This window comes from Ricinus communis, chromosome 1 (assembly GCF_019578655.1).
Source record: "Ricinus communis isolate WT05 ecotype wild-type chromosome 1, ASM1957865v1, whole genome shotgun sequence".
NCBI classification, from domain to species: domain Eukaryota; kingdom Viridiplantae; phylum Streptophyta; class Magnoliopsida; order Malpighiales; family Euphorbiaceae; genus Ricinus; species Ricinus communis.
The window spans coordinates 7,501,846-7,522,207 of record NC_063256.1 but is presented as its reverse complement, the minus strand read 5'-3'; the positions used below and the strand labels follow the sequence as shown (position 1 = coordinate 7,522,207).

Below are 20,362 nucleotides of genomic sequence, written 5' to 3'. Positions count from 1 at the left end.
TCGCTACATGGAGGCACCAACAAATTCGCACATGAAGGCTGGTAAAAGAATTTTGAGATATGTCAAAGGAACTTCAGATTATGGTTTATTTTATTCACCTTTAGAAAGTTTCAGTCTGGTAGGCTATAGTGATAGTGATTGGGGAGGTGATGTTGATGATCGAAAGAGTACAACGGGTTTTGTATTTTTTATTGGAGAGACTACTTTTACATGGAGTTCAAAGAAGCAATCTATTGTAACTCTTTCAACTTGTGAAGCTGAGTATGTTGCTGCTGCTGCTTGTGTTTGTCATGCTACATGGTTAAGAAAGGTGTTAGAGGTGCTATTGATTTCAAACGAAGAACCAATTGATATTCTTGTTGATAATAAATCGTCTATAGCATTGAGCAAGAATCCTATTTTACATGATAGGATCAAGCACATTGACACAAGATATCATTTCATTAAAGAAAGTATTCTTAAGAAGGAAGTAGAGCTGAAGTATGTCAAGTCGCAAGATCAACTTGCTGATATTTTCACAAAGACATTAAAGTTTGAAGATTTTGCCAGATTAAGAGCAAGACTTGGTTTGATCAGAAATTAAGTTTAAGGAGGAGTGTTGAAAAACTAAACTTAATTTAATAATCATTGAGTATATTCTTTAATGTTTAAGTTATGAAGTTAAAGAGTCACCTATTAAATATGTAAGTTATATATATATATTCATTAAATATGTAACTTATATATTAAGTGTAGGATGTTTAAGAGTTGTAGGTTACCAAAAGACTTCTTGGTTACTAAGCTAATAAGTATATAAATATATATATATATATATATATATATATATGTTCTTTGTAATTTCAATTCAATACAAGTGTGTTTATCCTTTCTTCTTCTTATTCTCTACAACACAGTGAGCACAACATAGCATAGCGCTGATTAAACACATCCCTGAGTGTTTGAATTTAGTCACCTTTGACATTTGGTAAAAGTTGGTAATGGAAAAAAAGAGTAATTAATAAAAGGAAATGTGATGTAACTAATCCTTTATTGACGAGTGACTAAATTTCAACTCAAATTAAAATAAAATGAATTAAAATTTTAAAAATAAAATTAAAAAAATTGCAAATTCATTGATCTTTTAATCAAATTTCTATTTAAATATATAGAAAAAGATTTAAATTTCAATGAGGAATAAACAGAGGCTTAAGCTCTGCTCCCTTTCTCCCCTTTATAATCTTTTCATGAAGGATTTAATGCTTAGATTTCCAGTGTTAAATATCTTTTTCTTTTTTTTAAAAAGAAAAATAAAGCTCTTTTCTAAACTCGAAAACTAACCCGTACCAGCCTAGCTTGCAATTCCTCTTTACATGAAACAAAGGTGAACCCCTTTGCTTTCGACGTAAGCTGAAGCCTGTTTTTATCCCTTAGCCAGGCCCATCCGACATGGAAGGATAATGGGCAACTGATCTTGAGTTTTGGGTCCATAATTGTCTAATCTCAAGTCCAAGAAATTAAACAAGCACAACCTCAGTCCAATTCTTTTTATTTTCTAGAAGTTTTGTGGAAAAAAAATGGAGATGGAGAAATTAGTGAGAGCTGCGAAGGCACGAAGCAGAAGGAATGGCCTGCCTATTTTTATGCTTTATTTAATTATTCAAATATATATTTTTTATTTATGTAAGTCCACCGATCTAAAATATCCCTCTCTACCTCTTCTAAAATTAGTTTCTTTTAAAGTAAAAATAAGAAAAAAGTGTGAAAGTCTTAAATAAAATATTACCCATTTAAGTGGAATTATGAAAGTAATTTAAGAATTTAATTATTTTGATATCTCAATAGTCAGTAAAATTTTCTATTTTCTTTTTCTTTTTCTGAAAAGAAAAAACATAAGATGAATACTATTCATATTAGCATTACAAGACAAAAATAGCAGAAGCAAATGTAGGTTGACAGTTCAACACTTGAATCTAGCTCAAAAATCACCATGATCTAGAAATTCAATCAACTAAACACAGAAAGGTCAACTCAAAAGTTAATGGAAGCCTTCAAAGAAAAGAATATCATTGAACATTAGTTTTTAGTGATTATATTATTATAAATACAACTTAATATATTATTTTCTAAAATTATTAATATTAATATTAATATATTATTTCTTAAAATTAATATCATTATTTGATTATAAATATAATTTATTAATTAAATATTAATATTAAAAATTAAAATTACATATAAATTTAAATTTTGTACGTTGAATATATTAAAATATAAATTTTACATATTAAAATATAAATATATATTAAGAATTAAAATTAATTAGATACCTCATCATAATCAATGCGATTGTTGCCACTATTTGATTATAAATACTTGCAGTTTATAAAATTTGAGTTGAATTTTTATTTTTAAAATAATATTAAAATATAATTAATATTAAATTAAATAATTTAATAAAATAATATTATAAATATGCTATCAATCTAATTAACTTAACTTAGGATTTCAAAATTCAATACATAAATGTATTAATAAAGTGAAACTATATTAAAAATAGGAGGAAATGTGGAAGAGGAAAAGCAAAATACAAAATACATCTTAATAAACACATATTTTCAGTTTAATTTAAATTCTTAAGTGTATATAATATTTTATTTTTTTTATGAAAAAGAAATTAAATACTTGGGAAACTCTTCCGAAGACCAAGGCTAGTGGGTCCAATGGCCAGTCATGTTGTTCTTCTTGACAAGTAATCTTCCTATCTTTTATTTATTTATTTGCGCCATTCCACAGCCATGTCACAATTCTTTGCGTGTTTTGGCCAATTAAAAAGTTTTCCAAATAAAATACTTTCCTAATTGCACCTTTGGGTTATTTTTTACCCCTTCCTTAACAATTATAGTAAGATAATAATATTTATACTAAATTTGTTAATTATAATAATAAAATAGTAATAGTAATAAGTCAAATGGGTCTTATAACTTTCACTGGTTAATTAAATAAATTTAAATATTTTATTAATACTACATTTAATTAAAATCTATTTAAAAAAAATTATTTTATTTAAAAAATAAAATAAAAATAATAAACTTAAAGACGATATTTAAATTTTATGGAACATTGCATAATTTATCTTAAAGTATATCTATTTTAGTAAAATTTAATTTAGTAATAATCGATTCTACAAAAATTCAAACATGTAGAATTTTAAATTAATATTTATTATATTTAAAACACATAAATTTTAAATTTATAAAAAAAAATTATAATTTTTATATATTTTAATAAAATACGGTGTAAGTGAATGAAATAAATTATTAATAAAATCTTAACTTTTTCTTACTTTTCATCTTTTTTTAGCAGCTAAACACTCATTTAACCAAACAAAACTCATAAATTCTATCAAATTCAATCTCCTTTGGGTTTCAAAGAAAAAGATCAGACACGTATCTATATAAAATAAACTAAATAATTACAAAAAAATATTATATAAACTTAAAAAAATTTACCAATTAAATGTTTAAACTGTTAAAAACTACAATTTGGTGTGTGAAACTAGCAAATATTTACAATTGAGTATATATAGCAGTTCCATACCAATTAAAATCAGTAATCTTAAAACACATATTATTGAGATGATAATCTTGACTATAATATAGACTACTAATAGTTTTACTTATGACATGTATAGTATTTTTTTATATATTTTTTTATTTTTATAATTTTTATTGTTTAAATAAAAGATGTATCCTCTTAATTGCAAATGTTATCTTTTAAAAATAGCTCATGTTGATAACTCGTAACTTACTATGTAACTTTTAAAAATTTAAATACTTGATTGTTAAAATAAAGTTTGTATATCATTTTATAATTATATTTAAAAAAGCTAAGGTCGATAACTCATAATCTGCTATTTTCCTACTCAATCGTAAGGTTCACATACTAAATCATAATTTTTAAAAATTTAAACACTTAATTATTAAATTTTAACAAATTCACACACTATTATTTAAAACACTAATCCACAGCTTCATTGAGATTATTGCAGTTGAAAAGACTATAATGCCTTTGATTAATTGCTTTCCTTTTATGTCTTTCCATATTTATTTACTTTCTCTTTTTTACTCTCTATCCTTATTTATTAATTACCTCTAGATTTTATGTACTTATCCTAGTTTAGTTTAATTTTAAAATTATTGACTAAAAAAAATTATATTTTATAAATTTTCTTAACTTTGACTTCAACAAGTTATATTGCTTTATTATCACCTTCCATTTGTAGTAGAATAAAAAAAATCTTATATAGTTTGACATAATTTGAGATTTTATTGACATATTTTATAATAAAATTTTGACTACTCTTTATATTCATTGGTCTATTATAAAAATAATAAAAAATTGAAATAAAAATTCATTCTTTAATTTTATCAATTTGTGTACATTTTTCTTAATTTTTCCTCACCTTAAAAACTATATATAAAATATATTAAAAATATATAAAATATAATATAATATTCATATAATGAATAATTCTTTTGCTATGAAATTAATAATATAAAAAATTGTATGTGATACTACTTATAAAGATTGAATTAAATGTATATAAATTATTTTGAATGGAATTATAAGAAAGAGAAATCACAAAGAAAAAAAAAAAGAAAATAAACGCAAAATAAATTATATAAAGAATATAAATTAAAAATATTGAAAATTTATGAGTCATTTGTATTGTCTGAAAATCTACAAGACATGTAATTCCTTTATTAATTTGGACATACATTATAATGCTTTCTGAAATACTCTCTCCATAAAATAAACTTATAGCTTTCATTTTTTAAAATATTTTACTAATAGATGTATACTAGAAAAGATATTTGTTGAAACAAAAAGAATTATTCTCGAACAATCTAAATTATTGTTGTATATATCTTATTCTTTACTAAATCAAATTTATAAAATCAGACTTTGTTAAAATGCGAGAAGAAATAAAAATAAAACAGTACCGAATCCAAATTATAAAAGAAATTAGTGTAATAAAAGAAATTAAAATAAATATATAAAAATGGATAAAAATAAAATGATAAAAGTAAATAAATATAAAAAAAATCAAGAAAGTTGAAGTGAAAGCAAAAATTAAGACATAATTACACCAGTAAAAAATACAAAAATATAAAAAGCCATGAAAGTAGAAAATAATTAATCAAAGAGCATAATAGTCTATTCAATTAATAAAAATGTTAAATGAAATTATTAATTAACAATATAAATCGTAGAAATAGTCACCTTTTTATAATTATTCTTTTATATAACAATACCGTGATTATTTTACGAGAAGGGGATATCATGCCGTTTATTCCGTAAGAAAACAAAAGCAAAGGCAACTGAAGTGGTAAGAATAAAACGGGAAAGTCGTTACAAAATATGTAGTTAGCAATTAAATTCTTTGAGAAAAATACACATACTTATCCTATGATTTAATACATCTTTGCAAAGTACGTATGATATTTTGTATATACATATTAAAAGAATACCCTGTAATTCATCCATTAGTAAATTTGATGTATATCCTTATTTATACACAAAATCGATAGATGATTAATATATATTTATTAATTTTAAATAATATAATATTTGTATCAATTATTTATTATTAAAATATAAAACACTTATAATATGTATATACACCAAGCCACCTTATATCTTTAAAAAAAGCTAATTTGATAAGTCTAAAATGAAAAAAAAAAAAAAATACTCAATATTGTATAATATTATAGCATGTAAATTATAATTCAATAACATTAATATATAAACAAACATTTATTTCAAACATTTTCATAACAGATCTTGCATATAAGTATTAATGCAAGTACAACTTATCATTCCCATTCTCTTAAGGGATAATTACAAAAGTAATGTTTGTATTTATTAAGGTTCGACATTTAAGTGTTTAAACTTTTAAAAGTTACAATTTAGTGTATGAATCTAGTAAATATTTATAATTGAGTATATATGACAGGTCAAGAACATGTTATAGGTTATCTATATCTGTTTATTACAAAAATAATGTGTCAACTTATTAAAAATTAATAATCAAGTGTCTAGACTTTTAAAAGTTACAATTTAGTGTGTAAAATTAAAAATTATTAACTTGTAGACAAATGAAACTCTATTATGTTTTTATAGTGAAAAATAATATTTACATGAAAGAGGATAAATTTTTTATATACACAACAAAAATTGAAAAAATTGATAAAAAGTATATAAATAAATACTATATATATTATAAGGAGATGTATTAGTAATTAATATTATAGTTAAAATTATCATCCTCGATAATAATCGATTTTATTTTAGATGTTTATAGTGATTGATTGAAAAAGATAAAGTGTCGCTCAAAGTTGGATACAAATTTCTTTAAAAGAATTGATGAAAATATAACGACAATAGTATAATGATGGTGATAATAAAAACTGTGTATTAATATATTAGAAATATATATTTTTTAAAGACTTTTGACATTTTATTCTTTTTATTCTACTAAACGGATAATATGTATTTTGTTATTACAAGTCTGTAATTGTTATTGACCTGCTATGTACACTCAATTGTAAGTATTTATTAAATTCACACACCAAATTGTAACTTTTAAAACTTTAAATACTTAATTATTAAATTTTAACAAGTTTACATACTATTTTTATAATTATTCAGTTTTTCATACGCTTAAATATTATTAAATCTTATCAAGTTTATGCATCATTTTTATAATTATTCATTCTCTTAATAATTATTCACAAATAAGAAAATTACTCATAATTTTAAGCTAAAGGTGTAATATTTTTACTTTAGACTATTGTGTTATTAGCTTTTCTAGCAAAGTAAGTTACTTTTTTTTTTCTTTTTATCAATAGAATTTAAACCGTAACATATTTATTTGTCACGAAAGAAACAATACACGCATGCTAAAATGTATCAAATCACAAGCATAACTTTAGAGATGGAGATTTTGAATTTGAGACTTTTTCTGTTTTTTGTGGAGTTAATTTTTAATAAAATTTAAAATTTAAAAATAGCATGGAGAAATTCAAGTTAATCCACCTAAAGACCTCACTTTTTTTTAACACTAATAACTAATATATACTAATTATATTTTTAATTAATAAAAAATTATCGATTCTATTAATTTCAAAAAAGATAATAAAAATAAATAAATAATTAATATATACTAAAAACATTTTCAATTAAAAAGATAAAAAAATTATCGATCCTATTAATTTCAGAAAAAGGTAGTTAAACCAAATAAAGAGCTAACAAAGTTATAGCTCGTGAAACAGCAATGAATATAATGGAATCCATTAGAGAGATAAGGGTCCATCAGAATAACTTACATTTATTGCATCGTCATCTGCCCTTTGGCCGCCACCAAAAGCCACTAATTGCTCGCTAAAATCATGATAATTTTTAGGAGGAGTAGTACCCTATTAGTTCATTTCTTTTTGTCTTACTTACAAATTACGGCGTCAAGGTATCTTTTCGATTTCATGGTTAATTTTATAAATTGATTATAACTCCTATTGTCAACAATCAATTACTTGGATTGACAAAGGAAAGCTTTTCTTTTGTTTTTTATTTTACCTATAATATTTATTGCAGTACTAAAAATGTGTGCATAACGTCCGAATATAATTGAAAAATAGTAAAATTGAGACTGCCACTTTTAATTGTTTCGGAGATTTGAATGAAATTATAAACTTGACCTAGTATTGTTGTCTGGCCTCCTTGTTCCTCGTAACAAGTATGTTATGATCCCACTTTATCTTCTAAAATGTCTTCAGCCCTAGAATTACCTTATTATATGCCAAAACTTCCTTAGAATTTCTTGAGATTTCATTTTATACTTATGAGATAATCTTTGATGGTAATTTTCGGATCAAAAGACCCACCACGATTATAATTAGGGGTAGTTACTTCTTACTCCATTATTTGTCTATAGTATATTCCTTATCCCTTGATATTTAAAAAATATATTTTTTTATTTTTTTATTTTATAATTTAATACTAAAAATCTTTTCCATCAGAATTTTCGTTAAATAACAGTTAATTAGATTTGGTTTTGTACTATTTACCTCTTGATCTTTGATGTAATATACAAATTGCCCCTTATAATTTATTTATTATACTAAAACCCTATTGTCTAATTTTTATACAAAAAATCAATTTTAGTGTTTGTAAAAAAGTAATTAATTAATGTTCTTTAATTACTCTAGTATTTATCATTAATCAAATTCTAGTAAAATTTAAATATTTTAAAAGTACTTATATTGATCAAAATATAAAAAATTCATATAATTTAGTTTTATATTGCTAAAATAAAATAGATAGTATTATTAGTATTAATCCTATTACAGTAAAATTGTAATTTTGATAAAACATTTGAAGATCAAATTATGTTTCTTTTATTAATGTAGATCCTTATTTATATTGACTTTCAAAACTCAAGGAGATTTTAGTGCAATAAATAAAATATAAGGAGCATTTTATATACTATACAAAAGATCATGAAACAAATAGTATAAAATAAAATCTAATTAATGATTTTCTAACAGAAATTTTAACGAAATAGGTTTTTAGTATAAAATTGTAAAATAAAAAAATAAAAAAAAATATATATTTTAAATATCAGGAGATAACTAGTAGGATATTAAAAAATACAGGAAGCAAATAATAATTATCGTTTGTAATTATTCATAGAGCTCATGGATCAACGTCAAAAGAAGGAACCTTACCTAGGTTGAGCATCCATCAAAAGAGTATAAAAGGAACTAGTCTTTTGTTGATCAAGTAACAAAGCAAAAAGATAAGTGGCAGGTTTATTGTCTTGCAAAAGAGAGAGAAGTGACCAGCACCCTCCAATTAGAACAAAAAAAGATATACTATCATCACAACAACCAGCATCATCAGTCGAAATCACATCACATAATGGATCAATTTGGTGAAGGAAAACATCCTCCTGCTTTAGAGCAATCTAAACAAACTTGAGAAACTTAATTCAACAAAAACAAATTTTAGAAGCCCAAATATATATGTAGCTACCATAGGAACGGTGGTTGGATGGATATTTCTAAATACTTGATTCTATTGAACCATAATATGGTGGATTCAGATAATAATAAATATACTTTGAATTTGATTTTATTATTCGTTGGGTTTAGATTTGAGTCCGTAGATGTCCGTGTTATCTGAACTCAATTATGTTAAAATTTATTATATTATATATTATTATTATTATTATTATTATTATTTATAACATTATTTAAATTTTGTACTAAATTAGTACTTGAATTTTATTAATATATATTGAATACTAAATGTGAATATTTAGATGGATTCGTCTATATTATATATTTTTGTTTATATTAAATTTTATTAATATATTTTAAAATTTAATTATTATAAATAAGTACCTATTTAATTACTCGAATATTTATATAAACGAATAAAGTATTCATCCACTATATATTTAAATATTTGTTAATACATTTAAAATTATTTAATTCAAATGGATTTTAATTAATTTCGAATAATATATATATCTATTTCTATTCAAATTTATTACAAACGTAATTTGAATAATAAAAATAAATTTTTAAAATGAATTTAGAATGAGCTCATATATATAATTTTTAATCAGGTCTAAATTCAAATATTTTTAAATAAACGGGTTAATTATCAATTGCCATTCAGATATCCTTATTTGTCCAAAAAAGAATAAGTTAAATGTTATGACCAGAACTGGAGAAGTTTGGTTTAGTCATGTTTTAAAATCAAACTTGCGCCCTTCTTTAATGTTTATTATCTGTTTCCTTCTTTATCTTTTTATCTTAATTTATTTCTGTCTGTTTTCTGATTAAATTAATTAAATAGCAAAATGAATAAATAAATGCGTGAAGCGACTTGCTAAACCGCATCCATAAGAGCTTTCATTTTCACCTACACTCTTACCATGAGATGGCCCTTTATTTATTTATTTCATAATCATATGCTACTTCTTAATTTGGAACGTTGATTTTACATCTAATGGTGAATGTAAGAGGGTTTTAGTTAAGAATTTGTTAATTTTTTGTAATAATGCACTAATGAGATGTGTTGTTTGCATGATGTATTAATTATATATCAAATCAGTTAATTGGTGGTAAATTAAATTTTAATACATAATAAAATTAGTGGGTTTGAACCCTATACAACACAGGGAGAGATAGAGTAGAGTCTTTTGAATTAAATTGTACAATTATTTAATCTCTTATTTTTATTGTAAACAAGTGAAAGGAAATTCGATTTTGATATTTAATTTTAAGTTGGGATAAAATAATTTTATTGTAATTATAATACAAGTCTTTTACAAATACAAATACAAAGTCAGTCTCAATCTCATCAAATGGAGTCCAACTTAACGCCTTCTAAATAGCATTCCTCCTCGCTAAGATGTCTTGCTGGAAAAGTAGGGAAAAAAAAGTGAAACATCAATCATATGAACCATATACCATAATAATATACACTCAGTTTTCTCATTAATTTGGTAAGTAATTCACAAAAGGGGAACGTTCCTTCCTAAAAAAGGGAAAATCTTATGCGACTAAAGAAAAAATTCATCTTGTTAAAGAAACTCAATAATCAATGTACACAAGACCTGTTGATGCGTTTGAGTACCTGATCACCCCGCCTAAAATTCTTTAGAATTATGTTATTTTAAATCCATCCGAGCCTGAACTTAAAAAAATCTAATTATTTTTTAGACGAGCTTGAAAATATTATTTTTTTTGAGATTCATCTGCAAATCCAACCTTATAAAATAAAATCTTTTTATATTTTTTATGTCGAACCGGGTGTGATTAGAATTTGAGATTTGTATAGCCGGACAGTATCAGATTCAAATATAAATTTGAAATTCAAACTCGATCAAGCCTGATCTTATACTAAATTTTCAGTATGTTTATACACAACAATGATAGAGTTAGTATTGGGTTCAAAATTTTAGTATTACACTTATATTTTTATAATTATTAATTTAATCTTCTTAATTTTTTAAAATTATCAATCTAATCCCTTGAATTTCATTAAGGGAGTAAATACTCTTTACTCCCTGATTTTTATTCCAATACACAAATTATCTTTATGACGCTTTTATTATTAAATTTTTTTATAATTTTACAAAACTAACTACTAATTTTCTGCATCTAAAGTCAGTTGCAGTTAAATATAAAAAATATTTACTATAAGAAAATAATACGATATAAATAGCAATCATCCCAGTAAAAAAAGAAGGTAAAATAAAAGAATAAATATTCTACGTATATGCACTTTAAACTAACCAAAAGAGGGTACAAAATTCCGAAAAGAGGAAGGATAATGAATGAGCAAATGAAGAGAAGCGTGGACAGCTTAGTAATTTGGATTAGTTTTAATAGAACCCACCATACGAACGCGTGGTCTCTCTCATAAATCAAACCGAACAACAAGCGTTAATCTTTCTCTCTCTCTCTCTCTCTTTGAGAAAATAGCAAAAGAATTTTATTTCTCTTATTCTTTTTTTTTTCTTTTTGCTCTCTTTCTCTCTCGCTCGCTCGCTCCCTATATTCCTCTCTTGGCTTGGTTTGGCTTGCTAAAGTCTTCGAGAATTCAACCTTCATATCCATGAAAGAAGCTTCAAGGTAAGTAAAAGGTATCTTATTTCTTAACTATCTTTCTGTCATAATCTTTCATTTTGAACATAAAAACACGTTTTGGTTTTATGTCTGCGTGTATGTTTGTGTTTTTTTTTGGAAGAAGAATAATTAAGTTGAGAATCGAGGTTAATAGATGCATATATATATATATATATATATATATATATATATATATATATATAACCAAGAACTACCCATTTGTGCAGGTTTTCTCTTCCACGTGGGTTTTAACGTTCAAGTTGTTCTTCTATGGAGGTCAGCTACATCTATACATATATATGTTTACTTCAATCTTTCTTTTATCACGTCTTGCTTTCTTTCTTTTGTATGTATATATATATGGTTTAATGTACATTTTTATTTTACTGGTTAAACAGTTACTTTTTTTTTTTAGCCTTTTATCATTAGAGTAATGGGGCTATATATAAATTTTCACGGCAGTCTTATTCTTTATTTGTTTCTCCTGAATGCTGGTCGTATGTATAAGATAATGCTACGTTTTGGGTTTTGAAAATCGTTGTATTGGGTTTGTTTGATTTGGCGTAACTATTACTTTTGTCGTTAGTTGTTGAATCCGTGAATGAACTTGTATATGGTATTTTGTTTTATTGGGATTGTATTGAAAGAATACTGCTTTATGATTGAAATGTTTTATGTGAAAATTATCTGCATCACTTCTGATATTTACTTTTGCCATTTTATCTGTTTAACATGGATAATTATTTTTATTAATCTTAAAATTCAGAAAAGTTCATTCCAGATCACAATGAGACATAAGGGGATGAATCCCATTGGCATTTAGTAGGCATGCTGAGTCGAATTGGTTCAATTATGTTTATTTTCTTTTCCTTTCCTGTGTTCAATATATCTTTATGCTGGTTAAGGGATTCTGTTCCTTGCAGAGTAGATTGCAAATGTTCTTTTCTTTTGCAAATTCAAATCTCAGTATCAACTTATCCTTTTTCCTCCGATACGTAATTTATACATTCCATATATATGGAGTTAGATAAAATTTTATGTCATTTGTAAACAGAAAAAAAAATTATTAACTTTCTTTTTATCTTTCATTTAATTCAGTTGTGCTTTTGAAGTTGTGTTTCAATACTTTGATTTATGCTACCTGCATTATATCACTGTGGTTGCATAGCCTTATTCTTCTCCAAAAACACTCAAATAATCCATGCAAATTGGAATTTTAAGTTCCATTTTACTTAGGGAGCACCAATTCTCGTTCTACAGTATTCCATTGTAATTAGCTCTTTGCACAATGATCTATCTAATCTTTTGTCTTTCATAAGGAAGTTTTAAAGTGTACTTTGGTCTTGAGCATGTAACTTATTGGCAGTTTGATTAAATGTATTGTCTGATTAAGCAGCTGCAAATTCTCAAGGACTGTTGAACATGATCATACTCGCACGATAAAATTCTTGCACATTCTGATCTTCTGAGTTATTTCTGCTGCTTTATGTGCAGATTGATTCTATTTGTCTGTATAGCAACATGGAAGAAACTCAAGATGAAAGTGTTCAGCAGTCACTTTCTCCTTGTTCATCTGAAATGGGAGATTCTTTTGGAGATCCAGAGGTGCTTCCTCGTGTTGGAGATCAATATCAGCCAGAAATTCCTCCTCTAATTTCAGATCAGGATCGTCTACAGCTCATAAATTTACCAAGAAACATAGATTTGATGGCTAATATTGATGAATTTTATCTACTTGGACTGCCCATTCCAATTACATGGTCAAATACTGGAGTTGAGAACATTAGCGGGATTGTTGAACTTGAGAATAGCGAAAAGAGTCAAAATACTTCTAACAATGAACACCCAGATCTTAAAGTTGAACCTAGGGATACTCTATCAGGTAATGGCAAGGATATAGGAGTTGATTCAAGCACTAAACTAGAAGTTGGAAGTGATAAGATGGAAGTTGATTTTGTCTTGCCACAGGAATCTGAAAGTAAAATGGGTCTGCTCGAAACAGGTTTGTGTCCTCTTCCTGATTCATTGGATGAATCATGGACAGACATTGAGCGGGATAGTTTTCTTCTTGGTCTATACATCTTTGGGAAGAATCTTGTCACTGTGAAAAAGTTTGTTGAGAGTAAAAAGATGGAGGATATTTTGTCTTTCTACTATGGAAAGTTTTACAGGTCTGATGAATATCGTAGATGGTCAGAGTGCCGGAAACAAAGAAGTAGGCGAAGTATCCATGGACAGAAGATATTTACAGGATGGAGGCAACAAGAACTATTGTCACGATTATGTTGTCATGTTTCACAGGAATGCCAGAGTCAGTTGCTTGAGGTATTTTCTCGATGTTGCATTATAAGCACATACCTATAATCTCTATACCTGTAATCCTTTGTTTTCAGAAAGCATTATATGGGATTTTATCTGCTTGCTTTTATTCTGCCCGTAACTAAATATACTTGTTTACATAGTGCATTGGCATTGAACTTTTTCTTACAAATATTTCTTAATGTTCAATTACTACGAGCGCAAAAAACATAAGTATTTTATTCATAATTTAAGAACGTGTTTGTACTTAATGTAGTTATAGCATCAGTAGTGAAATGGTAGCAGGTTTAGTACTTGAAGATTATATCGTATAACTGCGCTATCAATTGTAAGGGCTTTTTCTTACTTTCATAACTGCTATACACTCCATGTATATGTGCATAATCCTTACTATGAGTCTTCTTTAATCTTGTCCGAGTTCTTGACAAGTTTATACTTGAGTAGGAGAAGTCAATTTTTGTGGTTGTATGTGCTCTCTATCAATCTTCCCATTTAATGTTTGGCATGGGCCGTTTATACCTATTTGGTAATCATTCTTATGCAAAACATTCTTCCTGGTTTGTCTCCTATGATGCATGCTTGTCTAGCATCTGAAGCTTTTCCTTTCAAGTACCATCAAGGTCCTTTTAATTGTACATGTTACTTGGTGATTGGCTCTTTCTAATTTTTGGGTCTTTCTTCCTTCCACCTCCTTCCTTTTGTCTGCTTATTCTTGCGTCCATTATTTCTCTTTTTAATCTCGTTATCGAGCTTATAGAGTCAGTTTTGAATAAACCTTTGTTTATTACATATCCTGAACTTCTCCTTCCTGTTTCTATTATATGTACCGACTTTTTCTTATCAGTCTTTACCGACCTTTTCTTATCAGTCTTTCTCCTACCATTAAACTAGTTAAATGTCTATCAAATCTCTCTTATAATGAAGATACAGTTGCATTGAGGAAGGTGCAAGAAAATTCAAGGTCAAGACTGCCAAATGGTGGTACTAGTTTGCTGCATCTTGAATCAATGTGGCTCTCCATAGAATTTTACATATTCTACAGGGGGGAATCTTTAGAATAAGGAAATGGCATATCGGTTTGCAAGATGCACCATACTATGGATGTTGAGCCACAGAGTGTAAGGTGGGTTTAAAACTAATTTTATAGCTTTCAGGGTGTGCATGTTAATATCTCTTTGGTTAGCTCTATCACGAGTACAACTGAACACCCAGGTAACTGGGCCCCTTACATTTTTTAGGATGAATTGTAGGTCAAAATGGTTTCTCCCTTATTCATCTTCCTCAGCCTCACTAGCATGCGCCTGTAATAGTGCTTCCATATGGTGTATATATGCTCTTGTAAATTCAGCTTTGTGCAACCAGTAGTCTATCAATGCTGTTTGACAAGGTGCTTTTAGAGTAATTTCACTTATTCTATTCAACTTCACTATCAATTCTCCTATTCAACTTCTCTTTGCAGTACACTCATGATCTCTTCACTATGTGTCTAGGGTTGCCCTTATTTTTCATAATGATTGGAAGTTTAAGACAACGAGATTGATAAACTATAAATATATATTTTTTGAAAGGATATAATATTATTTTACACTATGTAGAATTTCCGGTGATTTTAATTGTCATCCTATGATGTAAGTTCTTCCTGATCAAATTTTGGAATGCATGCACATTCTTACCGCTTACCTATACTGTTGGATGCATATGAGAATATTCTGTAGAAGCATTAATTTATTATAGAATGTGAAGTGTGAAGAACTGGAACTGAAAAGTGGGGTCTTTCTTTTTGGGATTTCTAGTTATGATGATGAGATCAATTGCCATAGCTTTGAAAATAATATCAACTCTTGAATAGCGTTGTAGATGTTTAATTCTGATCTCTGGACTGATAGATATTTGTTCTAGAAAAGCAACTTCATTCTTTCATTTCTCAGGACAGTTCTTCCTTTTCTCAGATTTTGAGTTGGGGTGTAATTTTTCATTTTTATGATATGGTTCATGGCTGTTGAACTTAGTAGTTCAATATATAAATATCTGCAAATTTTCCACCACAGAGGCATCTTTACACAGCCAGTCATTACATTTATCATCTTAATATAATCTTCCAGTGAGCATCAGTTGGGAATTCATCTTGCTTGTATAAAATGATTGTCCAGTTGATCCCAGTCTATTATAGAGTTTATGAAGAACCTTGGTATATTAGCTGTGTGTTTATATTCCGACAGCTAGTCTTGCTTCATTCTAATGGCAGTTGTACTGCAGGTGTCGAGGTCATTCGCAGAGGGGAGAATTTCATTTGAAGAATATGTTTTCACTCTGAAAAGAATAGTTGGCATCAGTACACTCATCCAAGTTGTGGCCATTGGAAAAGGGAAAGATGACCTCACTGGTACTGCCGTGGAGCCAATAAAGCCTAATCAAACAATTTCTGTTCGTCCTGAAATACCAGTTGGAAAAGCCTGGTCCTCTCTTACATCTTCAGGCATCATCAAGTTTCTGACAGGGGATTTTAGATTAAGTAAAGCCCGATCTGGTGATCTCTTCTGGGAAGCTGTTTGGCCCCGACTTTTAGCAAGAGGATGGCACTCTGAAAAGCCCAAGGACAATGGCATTTGTGGTTCTAAGAATTCTTTGGTATTTCTCATTCCTGGTATCAAAAAGTTCTCAAGGAGAAGACTTGTCAAAGGCAACCACTACTTTGATTCTGTTACTGATGTCTTGAGTAAAGTTGCATCAGAACCTGGACTACTTGAGCTTGATATTGAAGCCACCCAAAGCAGCCAACATAAGGAAGAAGGTGCACTGGATCCACCTGGAAATCAGGACCAGGATGGTCTCTCAAAAAAGCAACACTATTGTTATCTCCAGCCACGTAATTCACAATATAATCAGAATGTAACAAAATTTACAGTTGTGGATACCAGTTTGGCTCACGGAGCAGAACGAACAAAGGTGAGGGAGCTTAGAAGTTTACCTGTTGAAAATGCTAGTTTATCTAGTTTCTCCAGTCTTTCTAGTGAAACTGATGAAGATACATCTGAAGATTCACAAGAAAATGTAGTAGAAACTAACACCTCAAATCCACAAGAGAATGTCATCAATAGGAGAGCTTGTGTGGACTCATTGGCTTGTGTGAATAGTCCTCCAAATATTGACATACATAATACCCCTGGCCCCTCAGTTTTAGCTGAGGAAAGTCATGAAAATCAAAGCGTAACTGTAAACATTGACAAGGAGGTAAGGAAGACTATGAAGTATCAATTCAGCCGGAAGGCGGAGTCTGGTTGCTCCAAATATTTGGTTCCCATAACTAAGCAACAGGGAAACGTTGCTTGTAATCCTGGAGATTCAAGCTGCCACACTAAAAGTATGTCTGCAGACAGGAAGTTAACTCGAGATGAGTCCCATTACTACATGTCGAATTTGCCTGATGTGTGTGAGGAAATGATTGTTCAGGTGGACCCACATAGTTTATCATCTGCTAGTTCTTTGGGTAAAGATAGTCCAGCTGAGAGTAATGAAGGGTTGGTTAATGAGCATTTCCTATTTCAAGATGCATCTTCAGGAAAACCTCTCTCCCCTAAGTTGATTGATTTGAACATTCCTTCTGTATCACCAGATTTGGCAGTTGATGGACATGGTATGACAGCCATGGAACAAAACAATGAGTATGTATGTGTAAATAATTCATCCTTTTTATCTGGACTAGGTCACCAGCCCGAGCCATATAAGCTTCCCGATGCTGAGGTTCATACAGGGCAACAGCCTATCATGAACAGCCGGAGGCAGAGTACAAGGAGTCGTCCATTGACCACGAAGGCACTGGAAGCTTTAGAAATGGGATTTTTGGCCCTAACAAAGAAGAGAAAATGCGCAGACGTACTAGAAAAGAACTCAATATCTAGGCCTTCTCCACGAGTTCGTAGAAAGACTAGTTCCAAAGCAACTTCTAAGGCTGGTGCTACAGATGATGCTGCACAGTCCAAAGCTGGGGAGTCATTGGATGGTTTCCATGATAAGTCTGACATGGTTGGTCAGTCTTAGGTTTAACACAGTGAGAAATGTCCTTGACAGTTGCCTGAACCTGACTTTGTCTCTACACCCTGATTTCTCCATGTTTTTTCACTGGTCTAAAAATTTGAAATGCTTCCCTGATCATACTAGAGCAGCAATGCCTTCTTCAGTCATGCATCCAATGCAAATGCTAGCAGCAAATCCAGCTGCTAGAAATTTGAAAATCACATTAGTCAGATGAAGCTTAGAGAGGATTTTCTGAAAGTATGCTGTTGAAGTGTCACTTAAGCTTAACATTTTGGCACAGTTGGTGTAAATGGCAGTTCCCTTGCAAGAAAGGTTCTGCTCGAGGTCTCCCATCGCATGCCCGAATCTTGATGGAGAAATTAGAAAATTGCGATTCAGTTGGTTGATCCTCATGATATTACAGGTGAATATCCATATCATTCCAATGTAACAAGAGATAGCATCTCCTTTTTGATTCTTAGAAACTTAAATCTAATAATGATTTTACTTGCATATTAGGTATTGTCATGGCATATAGAAATACAAGTTTAGTTCTTTGCTCCCAAGACAACCCACATTGGGGAAAATGGAAATAATGAATGACAAGTACTTTTCTGAAATGTCCCTGTATCTCTTTTAAATTGCTGCACTTCTATAAAGAAAAGGCAACGAAGAGGATGGATTCACTTGTGGTTTTCATGTTATCTGTGCTTATCTCTTTGTAATATTCCTGAAGAAAATGAAATTGACCAACTGCAATCTGTCTTAACCTTCATGGTGGGCAAAAGAAGGAAGCAGTCCACTGACAACATTCCTGAGCCAGTTACTTTGAAATTTCATACTCTGCAAAATGGAATACATTTTTTTGTTACATTCAAGCGTATATGACTTGATTTTTCTTGGTAATAATTGAAAGAAAAGTATTCAAGTATACAATAAAAGAAATTAGAAATTTCTTTTACCAAGTTTAAAGAGAAAAGCTTAGAAAGGCAATACTGAAAATATGAAATGTAATCAAAACATAAAGTAAACTGTTCGATGCATTTTATGAAGTGGAAATAATAGGATTATTCTAGTTAACATTTATTTATAACCTCTAATTCTAACAAAAGCAATCTATCCTGGAACCTTTCTCTTGAAGAAACAAAATTCTTAGTCTGTAACCCTGTTAAAATGCATTTACAGTAAAAACAATGGCAGACGACAACTTTTCCTAACCAAACAAGTCCTCGTAAGCAACAGGAGCTAGCAGATATTACACTGTTTGCTTTGCTTTTATAAAATACCATATTTTCATTGGATTCATAAGCCCTAAGGTCAGTGTCGTTTTTATGCTTGTCTTATCCCTGCATGTGTTCTTGCTTTATGAAACTATATAGTATATATAAATAATATTAGAGGCTGCTTTAGGTAGTCTTTATATCACAAATAAGGAAAAGGGTGATGACAAAGAGGCGTATAGATGAGGTTAAAAGACAGAAAGAAAAACCTTTTCAAATGTAACAGGGAGCTTCTCTTCAGGATACACTGGACACCAGGTCCAGCTAGCAGCAGCTCCATGAAAAACAGCAGAAGCAGCTGCAATTTCACTTCCATCAATTGAACTTTGGACTTTGCGCTGCTACTAACAGAAATGGGGGAAAATTATCCCTTCGTATCAAACCTTTGCATCTCTTACTGTATATGAGATCGATGTAATAATTTCTTTTTAACACAGTTTGATGATAAGACAGCAAAGCATGTAATATGATATGAACGAAATAGAGGACATCAACTAAGTGACTTGATGCCTTGCACTCTTCTGTTTAAATTTCTAGAATTAATTAGTCAGTACATTCTTTGATTAATCTTGAATTTATCTTCATGATTTGCTGTCGTTGTTTACTTATATATAATCTGGTTGTGGTTGGATAACACTTCTTTTTTCTTTTTTATCCTCATTACATTCATTCTTATTTTTATCTTCATGATGCATTTAGTTGATTTCGTTTTACCAAAATATTAATTATTAAAACTCATCAGAGATTAATCAATACATATAACTTAATACGATGCACTGAATTATTATTTTTAAGCGTCAAGAATAAATGTATTTTATATTCAAATATTTGTTATGTAGATATAGTTTGTTAATTCTTTATACTGATATATGCTTAAATTTGTTAAACAAATATGCTTGACGTGTCTATATTGTCACAATCTAACAGGTCTGAAGATTAATAATATACATTTATATATATTAATCAAGAGAAATTATTATTTACGTTTTCAAAGTAAAAATAAAATGTATTTATAAAAAGTGCTTTATTGTTCTTTTTTTAGCATTTTTTTTGTTTCTTAAAAACGAA

At 28.6% G+C, this 20,362-nt stretch overlaps 1 protein-coding gene across 3 annotated transcripts; it reads left to right on the top strand.

Moving 5' to 3' along the window:
• Positions 1 to 11,398: 11,398 nt before the first annotated feature.
• LOC8272074 lies at positions 11,399 to 18,700 on the top strand. 3 transcript variants are annotated; one of them, XR_001535321.3, is made up of 5 exons: positions 11,400 to 11,687; positions 11,909 to 11,957; positions 13,176 to 14,006; positions 16,257 to 18,438; positions 18,534 to 18,700. XR_001535321.3 is itself a non-coding variant. In XM_048379581.1 (4 exons), exons 2-4 carry the CDS (start codon positions 11,952 to 11,954, stop codon positions 18,036 to 18,038), a joined length of 2,619 nt encoding a protein of 872 aa, XP_048235538.1. In that variant the 5' UTR covers positions 11,399 to 11,698; positions 11,909 to 11,951; the 3' UTR covers positions 18,039 to 18,700. The 3 variants fall into 3 exon arrangements, 2 of the variants coding, with proteins under 2 accessions (XP_048235538.1, XP_002520652.3); XM_048379581.1 differs by having other exon boundaries at positions 11,399 to 11,698; positions 16,257 to 18,700; XM_002520606.4 differs by having other exon boundaries at positions 16,257 to 18,700.
• Positions 18,701 to 20,362: the final 1,662 nt, after the last annotated feature.

Excerpts from the sequence above, each read along its gene's own strand:
- LOC8272074 (XM_048379581.1), top strand. Across the intron at positions 14,007-16,256 it reads GCCAGAGTCAGTTGCTTGAG|GTGTCGAGGTCATTCGCAGA; the intron begins GTATTTTCTCGA and ends GTTGTACTGCAG.